The following is a 13,205-nucleotide window of genomic DNA, read 5'->3' on the forward strand; positions in this document are numbered from 1 at the left end:
CTAGAACCATCCTTTATGTTATATACATACACATACAATTTCCTTCTTTTAAACCTTTTCCTCATTATACATACTTACAACATGGATTTTTATATAAAGTTTACTGATGTATGCGTGTTACTGGATGGTCACTTCAGCACATGCACACAAGAAAAAAAAAAAAACCAACAACCCCAAAACCAAAAACCAGGTCCACTGATTTCTCTAATGTACAGTAGATGTGAAACACATCATTAACCAGAATATTTTGTATCATTGCATTAATTCAAAGTAATTAAATAATTAGAATGTGGTCTACAGCCTTCAGAGTTTTTGTTCTATGCTTTCACTTAAAGCAACTGATGGAGACAGACGGCTTGCTTGCAGTTACAATGTTCCTTCAGCTATTTATCGAACTACTGAAAAAACCTTACTCTAGTCCAAAAATACGCTCATGAAATTTAAACAAGAACCCAGAAAAGATTTTGTTGCAATTTAGCATTTTGCAGAGTTAACAATACCGTGGTCAACTCAAGGCACATAAGCACCAAGGTAGTCTGAACATTTGGTCTTAGTATTTCCACGATAATTAAACACTTCTATGGACTAATTTTTTCTGTCTGAGTGGACTAAGAGCTCTAATGCTGCATGGTGCAATGTCTTAAGAGGCAGCTCTCTCCATACTATCTATCTTGCCTCTACACCTTTGAAAAAGATCTAGGAGAAGGGTAGCAACTTTGTTGAACGACCACTGACTTGGTCTAAGTCAGTCATAAAGCACATGACTGGGAGCACCTACTTTTTCAGACACCCTAGCATGACTTGCCAGATATCAAAAATCAGAGTCTTTATGCATCAAAGGTAAGACCCCTTAACTCTTCTCTCATCTGCACGTCTTCACACAATGGGGCCTGTGACATGCTCACTCTGGCAACCACACGTGTACCACTTTCAGTGGTACAATGACTAAAATTTTCTTTCAACAATATGGGAGGGAGAGACAGTTTAAGAGCTGAAGCAGCATTTTTAGATTAAAATGATGGAAAATTAGTAATTATACTCTCTCTTTCAATGCTCCATATAGATGATAAACAATTGCTTACCTCCTTGAATTCCTCGGACTGTAGCAGTTTTACCAGCATTATCAAGACCCACCATTATTAGTGTCACCTTCCTCCAAAAGGAGAAAAAAAAAAAAAGACAGACATTTCAAATCTTTTTTCCTCTAGCTAGACTTCACTTATTTAAGTTTTTTTTAATACATGCATAGCAAATTTACCACAAAGTAGTAGAAAGAATAGGTATCAAAATACCAAGTAGCCGGCATTGTTACAATTGTGTATCTGGTGTTCAGTATGTCAGACCATCTGACTAGACAGAACAGCAGAACAAGATATGAAATGAGAAGTCTAATATTGTGCTGTAAGTTTCGCATGAGCCAATGATTTTGCTTTCAACTTTTATCTGCCTGCTGAAATTTAATTTCATGGTACTGTAAATTTTATCCTTTTTTTGGTCTGGTCATAGTCTCTTTAACAATTTCTGTAATTTCATTTCCATTCCCCTGTATTTTTACCATCTCTCTGGCTCAAAGTTATGCCTATACTAGAAATTAATTTCTGTCTCAACCAGTGCATCTGAACAACACTATACAGTATGCAACACTTGTGTAGACAACATCAGATGCTGTAAATAAGCCGCGCCGGTACTCATCATGCCTTCGTTTCAAGTAAGAGCAATCTAGACTGCAAATGTGCAAACCAGTGCTGTTGAGTATGTACAATACTTTAGCAAACTGGTATACAGGTTAGAATTTATACCAGGATAGGATTTTAAGTAAAGCAATAGGAAAAACATATCTATGTGTATACCTCAATTGTTCCTCCTATTCAGAAAGACTCAGAGGAGTCAAAGGAATTTGCTCAATTTTATGCCCCTTTGAGTGAAGGAATACTAAAAACATTGTTATTTCCGGTCTTAAAACTATAATAGCGTCATACATGAAGTATAGTTTATGCAAGTTCTTTCAGAAGAGCCAAAAACTCTGAGAAAAGAACCTAAAAATGAACAGTAGGATCATAGTAAATTATACTTTAACAGTAAGCTAAAATCAGAACAGCCATGAACATCTACAAACTCACAATCGTCTATAGTACTTCAGTGGTGTCAGAAAGCTATTCAATCCAATATAGTTCTTTGAACAGCAGCACCTTCTGTAAAACCTAAACTACGTACTATTGAAGAAAAGAACAAATCTTCCTACATGAGCGTGAAGTATAAATAAGTGTGGTATATCCTTTATTTCCCTTCCCCATAGTTTGAAACAAACTATGCACTATCTATGCATCTCTGCTAATTGGAGGGAAAAGGATGCAGGATGTCAAAGTAAAAGTAACAGAAACAAACAAGAAGCGTAGAATTCCGTAAGTGAGAATGGATCACCAGGTTACCCACAAAATGCAGTATTAAGTTACTTAGATAATAGTAAGCAAACTAGTATGACACTGGGGCTACAGTCTGCTCTTGACAACAAAGTATTTTAACACATTACACTTCAGAATCTCAAAATGCAGAAACTAAATCAGTAAGACAAAAACCAAATAAACTTTACATAAACATTCTATCATCATGCCATAATGCTCAACTTGAGGAAACAGTATGCGAAGCATATTATTTTGAACTTTATACCTTCCTGAAGTCAGAAACAAAGTACCCTAATTAGAGATGACTAACGTTTAACTTTTAAGTTCAGAAGATGTATTGATTCTCTCTTGGAGAAAAAAATGACAGATTTTGTCTCAGAAATAAAAAATACGAAACAATGTTATATAGCAAATAAAGTAAAACATAGGTGAGAGGACAGGAAATACAGTTTGGGAGGGTCAGTGCAGAAATGTAAAATACTTTCACATGTTTACCTCACAGGTTCCTGCCACCGTTTTAACCAGCTGCAGCAATTGGCCATTAGACTGAACATCCCTCTTCACCAGCCATCCAGAGCCATGCAAGCTACAGAAACAATGTGGACAGGCCAGAACAACACAAGAAGACTGCGAGAGAGACTGCAGAGACCCAGATGTCTTGTCACTGCTAGGAAAAAAAAAAAAAAAAAAAAGAAAAAAAGAAGAAATGCATAGTTAGCCCCTATGTATAACCAAGGCAAGCCATTTCCCTGGCAGCAGCCTGTCTATTCAGAGTGTGTCATATTCAGTCAGCCCCATGACAGTCTCATTATGTCTTTCACCTTTCCATCCTCTCACACTTCATCTCACCCCATTTTACATATCTGGGCAGCAACACACAATACTTGCACAAAATGATAATGCAAGACCACTGTACTTAAGGAAACCCGCAAGTTAGAGCAGTAAGATACATCAAGCTATGGAATTCCAGTGCTTGCCTCGCTAACACATCCCACAGCTCTGACAGAAAATGAGGACCAATTTCAAGCATGAGTAAGGCTTGCAAGAACATAAAAGGATAAGACATTAAAAGCAAACAAAGAATATCCTACCTGTTAAGTATATTCCTTTAACTGTCCCTTTCTTTTACACAGAAAGATCGCACAAGGAAACTGGGTTCTCTAGCCAGTGCTTTGAGGAACTGGCAACTTAATGTCTAGTAATTGTCACTAAGTTAAATGGAAGTATCAAGTACTTCCATTATTTTACTATCCCACTCTTCAAGCGGGAGAAAGAAACAGAATATTCTTTCTGGTTTTGCTCTGTGGAACAAACAATAGAGAATAACCGTGTGATCATGTGCATGTTTACTTCTTTGTATGCACGCATAGCTATGAAACAGTAAAGCTTACACAAGCCATGCAGTCAAGTGCACAAGGTTGCAAAAGCTTTAAAACCCCCTTAGTTACTCAACTACAATAATCCTACTGCAAACGACAGTAGTTGTCCAGGTAAAGGCCTTTCACTGGCAAGCTTTGGGCAATTTTGCTTCACGAGTTCAAATCCACAGACTCCCTGGTAGGACGACGTACCAAGTCTGGCTGTTATTTTCTTCACAGCAGCCTGTAATATGCTTTGCATTTTTGGCTAAAACACTGCTGATATCACACAAATACTTTGGCTATTACTGGACAGTGCTTGCACAGCATCGAGGCTTTCTCTCTTTCCCACTCTGCCCTGCCCACCTCTCCCCCAAGCCTCCTGGCTGGGGGGGGGGGGGCAAGAGGTTGGGAGGGGACACAGCCAGGACAGCTGACCCCAACTGAACAAGGGGATATCCCATACCACACAATGTCATCCTCAGTAAAAAAATAGCTCAGGGAAAAGAGGAGGAAGGGGGAACGTTCATGGTTATTGTGTTTGTCTTCCCAAGCAGTTGTTAAGTGTGCTGAGGCCCTGCTTTCCAGAAAGTGGCTGAACATCTGCCCACTGATGGGAAGAAATGATTAATTCCTCTTTTTGTTCTGCTTGAGCATGCAGCTTTTGCTTTCCCCATTAAACTGCCATTAACTCTATCCATGAGTCTTCTCACTGTCCTATCCTCTCCCCATCCCATGGGAGAGGGGAGTGAGCAAGTCACTGGGTGCATGTTTAGCTGTTGGGCAGGGTCAAGCCACCACAGTCCTCCTCAGTGCCAACGTGGGGCTAAAGATAATGACAACTTTGTTCTGAGCACATTATAGCTGTTAATTGGCAGGCTCTTGTGCTGGTCACGGAGCCTGCTTACTGTACTGAATATTAGAGTCCAACACTTGTTAGTGGCTGGAAAAGGCTGTTTAGGTTGCTCCTCCCTTGGGAAAAGGCAAAGCCATTTGTGGGATTATGACTGCTCACATGCACTTGGTGGGTATTGTGGAAGGATGGGGAAATCCGGTGTGTATCTCAAGGAGATTTAAACTTGGGGGAAAATAATCCATGATTTGAGTTGTATGTTACAGGAACAGTACAACAGAAACCACTTGAAGCAAAGGAGGATGAGCCTTCTGAGGACCAGGCGAGTGTGGTGGTGACTCAACCAAGTGAGTCTTGGCACCCAACAGGCCGCTTCCCCTGCCCTGAGTGACTGCCTCCAGTGATGGAGCCCAAGTCATCAACTGTTCTTATTCGGGGAGCAGGAGGCAGCTATGGAACAGGGGAATAGTATCCGTGCATATGTTATGGGACAGGGGGTGGTGGTTGACGACATACCAATCTCTCCTCCAGAGATTATCACAACGCTTGCAGAAGGAATGTGCACTATCACCTCAGCTCATAGGCTCACATCATCTTAGCTCCCATTTTGATCAGCGGCTTAGGTGAAAAAAACCAACCAGATTCACGTCAGAACAGCTGAGATGTAGACAGATATTCCCTACCGCTAACTTGCCTCCATGAGCAGATTAACTGAGAGTAGTAACACTTTGAATTACCACAGCAAGCTTCCTAAAGCTGTTTCTCAATTATTTTTTTTAAACAAAGAAATTCCTTTCATACCTCAAACAAAGGTAATTTCAAATGATGCAGAAAACCAAATAATGAAAGATGATAACAACTTTCCAAAGTTGTCATCTCCCCAATCTGGACAAATAAAAGTAGAAAAAAAATTGAGGAACTATGCCTAACAAACATATTTTTTCCCTAACAAACTATGACGGTCTAGATAATTTATACTGGTAGGAACTGGGAACTCCTCCTGATCTTATGAAGCTGCTGTATTCAAGGATGTCTTTGTGTGGATCTGCCATCATTCAGTGTCAGAAACAGGTCAGATTTCTTCCAGAGCAGAGACAACAGATACTCTTCAAATATTTATATTCCATTATACAAGGCACCTGAGAATAGCTTCTCCACAGGAAAGTTTAGTGTATGAAGAACAGACAAGATCTTAAAAAGGACAGCAAGATGATTACAACTATTACAAATATTGAAATCAGGCTCTGACACATGCAAAATAAAAAAAAAAATTAAAAAAAATCCCACATGCAGTGGAATACGGTGTCTCAACCCACAAGCAAGCACCAACAAAGCTAACTTTGAGAACGTAGCTACACAAATTTTCACCTAGTTCTGCTGAACAGCAAAATGTAACAGCTCACTGCACAATGCACTGACAAAAATGTAACATTTTCAGTGCCTGAGCATCACCACAGAACAATTTCCATCCCACGTTACACAGATTGTCTAGATTTGCAAATTGTCAAAAATTGCTCTAAAGCACAGATATGGCCCATAGCATTCAAATGGGATTCATGAGATGAAGAAAACTCATTAAAGAGTGAACAGCAGAGGACGACTACATCATAGCAGAGGATTCTTGTTTAAATATGAAACCCTAAAGGGGGGTGGATGGAAGGGAGGTGACAAATAAGATGAAAAACTTCCAAAATATGCCACTATAGGAGGGAAGGGCATTCAACACTGTTGAGAAAATTATGGCAGGGAGGCAAATCGCATTGTGTTATGCTTTTTTGGAGAGACTTGATCTCTGAAATACATATGGAACATACTACATGTATTTTATGTGTTGCATTAACAACATTCAGAAGTTGTTCCAAATATTACATCTGTCAGCTTGAACTCTTTATGCTTGTTGAGGTGAAGCAAAACCAACAGGCCCACAAGCTCAGAAATAATGTAAATCTGTGTAGTTAAGCCAATATACCACTTAGGTCAGCACAAGTACCAAGGACTAAGAATGTCAAAGATCCCATTTTTAGGTAAGAGAACAGAAAAAGTGTACTACAGAGACTAAGAAAAACATGACAGATAACTGCATTAACTCTTAACGCTCTAGATTAAGATCAAGATGCTGCTACTTAGCAGCCCGTATGTTATGTGATCCAAAGTACTGGGTACCAGCAAGTCCAACATCCCAAGTCATCTGATGAATAAGTTTATCTACTTCCACATCAAAGTACAAAACAAGCACCTTTTACCCATTTCACTGTCAGAGTTTACATTAAATGTTCTGCCTTTGGTAGAGGCTTTTATGGTAGAGAATTTTTTCAGTCATAACAAGCTCTCACTTTCTTTAAAACATAATTAAACAAGCCATTCAAAGCTGACCCTCCTCATAAAGTTTAATTGTTTAACTTCTTACTGTGATGTTCCTTGCCTGACTTGTTTGAATTTTAGTTATAAGAACACAGTATTTTAGTTGTATTGCGTTATATTTTGAACAGCAAACCAAGTGACTGAGCAGTAAAGAAGACATATTGAGCAAAAATCTGAACACCGTCCTCTCTGCCAAAATTGCAGTGTAGTTAACAGGTGCATGAAGTGCAAGCGAGAACTGTAATGTTCTGAAAGACTGAGGCATACAAGTATTTGTGAGAAATAGCTCTAGGACCATCAGTTCTTCCGCAAAGAAAAGTTACTACAAGACTAGCAGTTCCAGTGAGTTTCTGCACTTCCCAGCCACGCTCCTACCCTTCTTGTGTTTCCAAAAAAGAAGCACCCCTAAAATCCAGACCTTGGTTCAGGCAGGTTTCCTTCGCTTGTCTCTTCCACTCTGGGAATAGGGGTTTTGTTTTAAAAAAAAAAAAAAAAAAAAAATCAACATTTCAGAGAAAATCCACTCTCTGTTGCTTACAGACTCACACGCAGGCTGCCAAACACCCACAGCCCGAGGCTGCCATTGCGGAGACGCACCGAGGTGTTTTACGTGGCGAGACTGGAGCCGAGCCGGCAGAAACTCGATCTCCGCCGCCGCCGGCGAGCCGAGCAGGACGCTCGGCCCGAGCCTGCCGGGGCGACCCCTCTCCACCGCGGCTACCTCACCCGCCAGCCCGTCCGGGAGCCGCCCCAGCCCCGCCGAGAGCAGCCGGGCCAGCTCCTGAGGCCGGCACCCCGCCGTACCGCCGGGCGCCCGAGCAGCCGCTCCGACCCCGAGCTCCCAGCCTCGCCCCTCCCCCGCGGCACCGCCGCCCACGGCGCTTCGGGAAAGACCGGCCCCGGCGGGGCCGGGCCGGGCCGGGCCGGGGGGGGGCGAGCCGCACAACCAGCCGCCTCGCACCGACGGCCGCGGCGGCCGGCAGCGCGTCCCCCCCTCCCGGAGCCGCCGCCGCTGCCTGCGCGCCCGCCGGCACTTACCGGCCGCTCAGCGGCGGCGATGAGGCCGCGCAGTCCGAGCGCTAACGGCTCCGCGCTGCCCGCCCGCGCCCCAGGGGGCTCCGCGCCGCGCAGCCCGTCCCACGCCACGGCGGCGGCCAGCGGGACTGGCGCTGCCCCGGGCGACGGGAGGGCCGCGGCCGAACGCGGGGAGGGGGAGGCGGCGGCCGCGGCGCTCCGCTCGGCTCCGCCGCGCCGGGCCCGACGCGGCAGCTCCGGGGTCACGTGCCCGGCACCCCGCTCACGCCGAGCCGCTCATTGGTCGGAGCCGAGATCTCCGAGGCGGTGGGGACGCGTAACCAGGCCGGTAGCCCCTGGTTACCGACAACGGGAGAGAGAAAGGGACAAACTTGAGGGCAGCAGCGGAGAGCGAAGGCAGGCGACGCCAGCGAACGGGCGGAGAAGCGCGAGCGGGCAGGCCCGCGCCTAACCAATAGGAGCGGGCGGCTGCCCCGGTGCCGGCGGAGGATCAGCCAATCAGCTGTAAGGGGGCGAGGACGGGACGCTCCCCCCCCCCCCTCCAGTCCCCCCAGCCCGAAAGTAAACAACAGCGCGCGCGCCCGCGGCCGGCGTGACCCTCCAGCCGTGCCCCCCGCCGCGCGGCGGGCGCTGCCGGGCCCGCGTTGCGCCTCTCCCGCTGGTGCGGGGCTCTCCCTCGTTCGCGCCCTCCCGCTCGCTGCGCGCCGGCAGCCGCTGCCGGGAGGATGCCCGCGGGCCGCCGCGTGCCCGGCTGCCGCCGCCGCCCCCCCGGGGCCGCCCCTCGGCGCGGCGCGGCCGCGGGTCAGGCGCCAGCCGCCCGCGGGTCAGGCGCCAGCCGCCCGTGTCCCCGCGGCGCTGCCCCCGGCGGCCTGCTGACGCTCCCGCAGGGCAAGGCTGCCCGGACGCGGCCCAGCCTCCCCCCCCCCCCCGCCCCGCTGCCCCTCCCTCCCGCCCCCAGAGGCTCGCCCGGCCCCGCCGTCCCGGCCGCCGCGCAGAGGAGCCGTCGCGCAGTCACGGCGCCGTGCCCGGTCCCGGCCGCCCCCCGGTAGCGATGGGGCCGCGGGGCAGGCGGTGTCTCCCGCTGCTGGCCGGCCTGGCGGTGGTCATCGCCCTGGCGGAGGCCGCGACCTGTGAGTGAGGCGAGGGGAGGCGGGGGGGGGGGCGGGAAGGCGAGCGGGGCCGGGACGCGCGGGCGGTGTCCGTTAGCGCCCCTCGCGCTCCCAGCCGCCCGTCCCTCAGCCCCGGGGGGGGGCCGGGGGCGAGGGGCCCCGCGGCAAGCTGCCGACCCGCGGGCGTGGGGACGGGGTGCCGCAGGCGGCCGCCTCGGCACCGAGGCGAGGGTCGGCCCGGGACGGTGCGGTGGGGGCGGCCCTCCCCACCGGCCCGGTGCATCGCGTCCTCCCTCCCCGGATAGGTGCCGCTGGGCCACCGTGTTGGTGGAGCGCCTTGACCCCGTCGGTTTTTGGCTGCTTTCTGGAAGCCAGCGGTTACTGTTGGGGCAGCCGAGCTGTAACTTGGGGCCGGTGGCGGCTCTGAAGCTGTTCGCGGCCGAAACGCAGCTCTGCGGCTCGGGGGAAAGCGTGCCTTCGATTAGCGCGTGATTCGCTTGGAAGGAAACCACTCGATAGATCACGGTCTCGGGAGAGTGGCATTATTGTGGAGTCCAGGCAAAGCGGCCCTGACTCTCTTGATAAGTTCAGACTTATCGGCCTAGGTAAGAACTACTCGCTCTCACATACAGATTTAAAAAAAAAAAAAAAAAAAAATCAAAGCTTATGTCTTTGACATGGAAGTCTTTGAGCTTAGTAGTAAAAGAAGACAACGGGTATCTGGAACAAGCGGAATTGCAGCTCAAAGTAAGCCTGTTTCTGACGTGTTTTACTAATGATTAAACAGGCAGAAGAAAAACCTAATGTTTACTATTCAGAGTTCTGTTTGAATGCTAGGGATTCTGACTATGAAGGGAACGGCATGGAAGGATGAAAGTTCATTTTATAACTTATTTTTCAACAAGTCCTAAAAATAAATCTTCTAATAAATATTTCAGAATGTTCTTTTCTCCTGTTTTCATCACATTTTCTGTTCCATTTGTCTTCCCTACTGCATACCTTGTCAGTTTTCTCCTTCATGAACAGTGGGAAATTAGGACTTGTCCTACACATGCAAAATTTCTGTGGTCCATGCAGTCTGGTTTCCTATCCCTGCCTCTGAACAATGCCAGGGATTTTTGGAAGGGGGGGGTGGGGAGGAAGAAAAACCAGAAAGATCTTAATAATGCAGCTTGTACCATTCAATAATCATAAATGGAAGTTGCCTGCTAGTCTCAGTGCAGCTGCATTTGGTCCAACATCCAGTGAGGGACATGTTTTGGATAAGATAGATATGGAACAGGCAAACATCAGCAGTTGGTTGGCTTTATTTTGTTGGCTGCATAAAGCTTATGTCACTGATGAGCATTTCAGGAGTCTCTAGTCACTGGAATTATGGAGCTGATTGCAATATAACAGCTGTACAAACAAGATTATGTCACTTTCTACAGTGGCATCACATGTCCTTTTTATTCAGTCTATGGGGTCTTCTGAGTTTCTGGGAGAGAGCACTAGTTGGCTACAACTGCTTTCCACGACTGGGATATTAGGTAAGCAGCTCTAAGCTATGTTTAACTAGCCTGCTTAAGGCAGGTTTATAGTTGCATCTGCAGTACAAAACAGCTGTAAGGAACAACTGAATCTCATCTTCTCCCCCCATTTTTTTTCCTTTTCAGTAGCATTACTTCTAAACAGGTGCCTGGTGAGTAATCACTACACAGTGTCTGTACAACACCTACTGAAATCATAAGGCTATTGAATTTCATAAGGCTTCAGTGATAACCGAATGAAACACACCAAGTACGTTAAGGGTGAACTATTGGTTTGGCAGGGTCAGAAGTGGGCTGGAGTTTCCTGTAATCAAACTGGCAGCAGCAGTCAGGATTTTTTTTTTTTTTTTAAATAAAGGTCCTATCATAATCTTTGTAAGGAAAAAAACAGTTGAATAAATACACTACTAATTCTGTGCATGGGAATTGAAATATTTGCACTAAAAATATGAAATTTGCATTGAGTTACATGTTTTATTTAAACTCAAAAGACATAGGAAATCAGCTTAGGAGAAGGCTGAACTGCTGTGATGTAGGGGAAAAGACCTGTTTCCATTACCCTGCTGTACTGAAAACACAAGGTAGGCAGTTTTATCTGGTGTAATGTCCTCAACAACACTGCACACACTTGGAATTTTCTTGTGCTTTATTTACTGAAAAATTGTGTCAAAATGAGAATGATGTAGCTAAAGCTCAAAACAAGATTGTCTAAAGTCAGCTGTGAATTGGGCCTCATCTACACCACAGAGCCTCTGCCCCAAAGCTATGTCAGCATGCTTGCGCTGGTAGAAATCTCCAATGTAAACAAAATCAGCAGGTGCAATGCACAATTTTACTACTTTGTTGTTGCTCCTTTTGCCTCAGAACAGATGGACTTTCTATATCCTTCTTATTAGTCTGCTTTTATGTAACGACAAATGCAGCCATTTACCCAAGTTAATTAAAATGATACTGCTAGCAGCAGTTGGTGATAAATAAACAATCAAAATGTTTTTCTGGGTATGCTTTCCAGTGTGGTTAGGGCTCAGAAGAGCTCTCATAAGGTCCTTCTTGTCCTTTCATCTTGCTGTGCTTTTCGTCAGTCTCTCAGCAGGCCATATGTTAGTGATGGGCTCATTGATTGAGAGAGAAGGTCTGGGAGATCCACAGTTGCAGCAGCTTCCAATTCATTTCTCCTCCTAACTGCTGTATGAAGGATACATAAAAACCAGAGAATGCAAATCCAGCTTTTTAAATACATTGTTAACAACCCTTGAGATGTACTTACGGCATACCTTAAGGTTTGTGAAAGTGGAAGACAGTGGAAGACGAAAGCAGGCTTGAATCAATTCTTATGTGCCAAGAATTTCTAGAAATGGGGGCCCAGAAAGTAAGATAAGACTTTTCTTTGAGCAGTTTCCCTGAGGATCAGTCTTCACCTTACAGAGTTCTTTCCATTCTCCAGTAAGACCACCATGTAGATCAAAATGTATATAAAAAGAAATGAATCCTCAAATACCAGACTGCTGCCTGCTCATATACTTATTAGGGGGAAGAGCACAAGCTGACTTCTCCTTGCATTTCTAAGCAACTTGCTGGTTGCTCTCCGAGATAAAGGTGTGCTTCAAAACTTTGGAGATATGCTGTAGTACATCCACCTTATGCTCAGGAAGTCTTACCTATTGCCTTACCTATTGTCTTACCAGAGTGGAAGCAGATAGATGAGTTTGGAGTTACAAGCTTATCCCACATTGAATACATTTAGGATGCTGTAACAGGGAGGTTTCTTCAGGTCATCATCCAATGTTGCAGCACTTCAGAGTGCTTCAGCTGTGTTCCCTGTCACTGATAGGGACCTTTAAGTAATGTGTTTAGGATGGTACGGTTTTAGTTACATCTGTCACCTAAAAGGTATTCTCGCTTCAGGTTCTGGGCCTCATTAGCTGCTCTTTCTAATAAGCCATCTAAGTTTTTTACTTTCCCATTAGTGCACAGACATTGGGAGGCTGTTCTCTGACATTTGACTGCTGGCATGTCTCGTAAAGGTGCTCAGGGTTTGAGGTATTACGTGCTCATGAACAGTACTGAATTGACTATGTCTGCTTGAATTGATCTTCTTTGTAGACTAGTGATGAATATGTATGCACACCTTATCTGGTTTGCACTGCAGGTGTCATGACCCTCACACAGTTGTGCTAGTCTGAGAGGTTAAGTTATGCAAAGACTGATAAAAGAAGTGCAGGTGTGTAGAAGTGTGGTGCTCTCTAGTTAACACCTCAGCCATGCTCTTTAACCCTATCAGCTGGACTTTTTCCAATTAGGCTCATCCATTTTTCTTAGTCACAAGGTATGTCCAAAACCTAAACTAACAAGGCAGTCTAATTTGGTTGCTGTTCCTGTAGGGTTGTGTGCTCTACAGAGAACATGGAAGCAAACAAACTTCTTTCATTTTTAATATAATTTCTCAATTCACTAGTTTGTTCACCATTTGTGTAAAAGTCAATAAAATGACAATAACAAGATATGTGAAAATTAAGTAATGACACATAACATGACGGATCTGAAATACAAAAATTAGG

The 13,205-nt window shown here is 45.7% G+C and overlaps 2 protein-coding genes across 10 annotated transcripts in view; one reads left to right on the forward strand and one right to left on the reverse strand.

Annotated features, from left to right (window-relative positions):
- Positions 1-8,222, reverse strand: part of ARL13B (ADP ribosylation factor like GTPase 13B) — a 51,024-nt gene extending 42,802 nt beyond the window's left edge. For 3 of the 8 annotated variants that reach the window (XM_052794143.1, XM_052794146.1, XM_052794147.1), the window contains exons 1-3: positions 8,013-8,222; positions 2,898-3,069; positions 1,083-1,153 (exon numbers count right to left, since the gene is read on the reverse strand). In XM_052794143.1, coding sequence (XP_052650103.1) covers positions 1,083-1,153; positions 2,898-2,956 — 130 coding nt within the window. In that variant the 5' untranslated portion in view covers positions 2,957-3,069; positions 8,013-8,222. Of the gene's footprint in view, positions 1-1,082; positions 1,154-2,897; positions 3,070-3,493; positions 3,510-7,392; positions 7,427-8,012 lie in introns of those variants that run through there. The other 5 variants (XM_052794148.1, XM_052794149.1, XM_052794145.1 and 2 more) reach the window with 4 other exon arrangements.
- Positions 8,223-8,966: 744 nt separating this feature from the next.
- PROS1 (protein S) overlaps positions 8,967-13,205 on the forward strand; it is a 35,776-nt gene continuing 31,537 nt past the window's right edge. The window contains exon 1 of one of the 2 annotated variants that reach the window (XM_052794341.1): positions 8,967-9,139. In XM_052794341.1, coding sequence (XP_052650301.1) covers positions 9,061-9,139 — 79 coding nt within the window. In that variant the 5' untranslated portion in view covers positions 8,967-9,060. Of the gene's footprint in view, positions 9,140-9,188; positions 9,724-13,205 lie in introns of those variants that run through there. The other variant, XM_052794343.1, reaches the window with a different exon arrangement.

Source organism: Harpia harpyja, chromosome 8 (assembly GCF_026419915.1).
Source record: "Harpia harpyja isolate bHarHar1 chromosome 8, bHarHar1 primary haplotype, whole genome shotgun sequence".
Lineage (NCBI taxonomy): Eukaryota > Metazoa > Chordata > Aves > Accipitriformes > Accipitridae > Harpia > Harpia harpyja.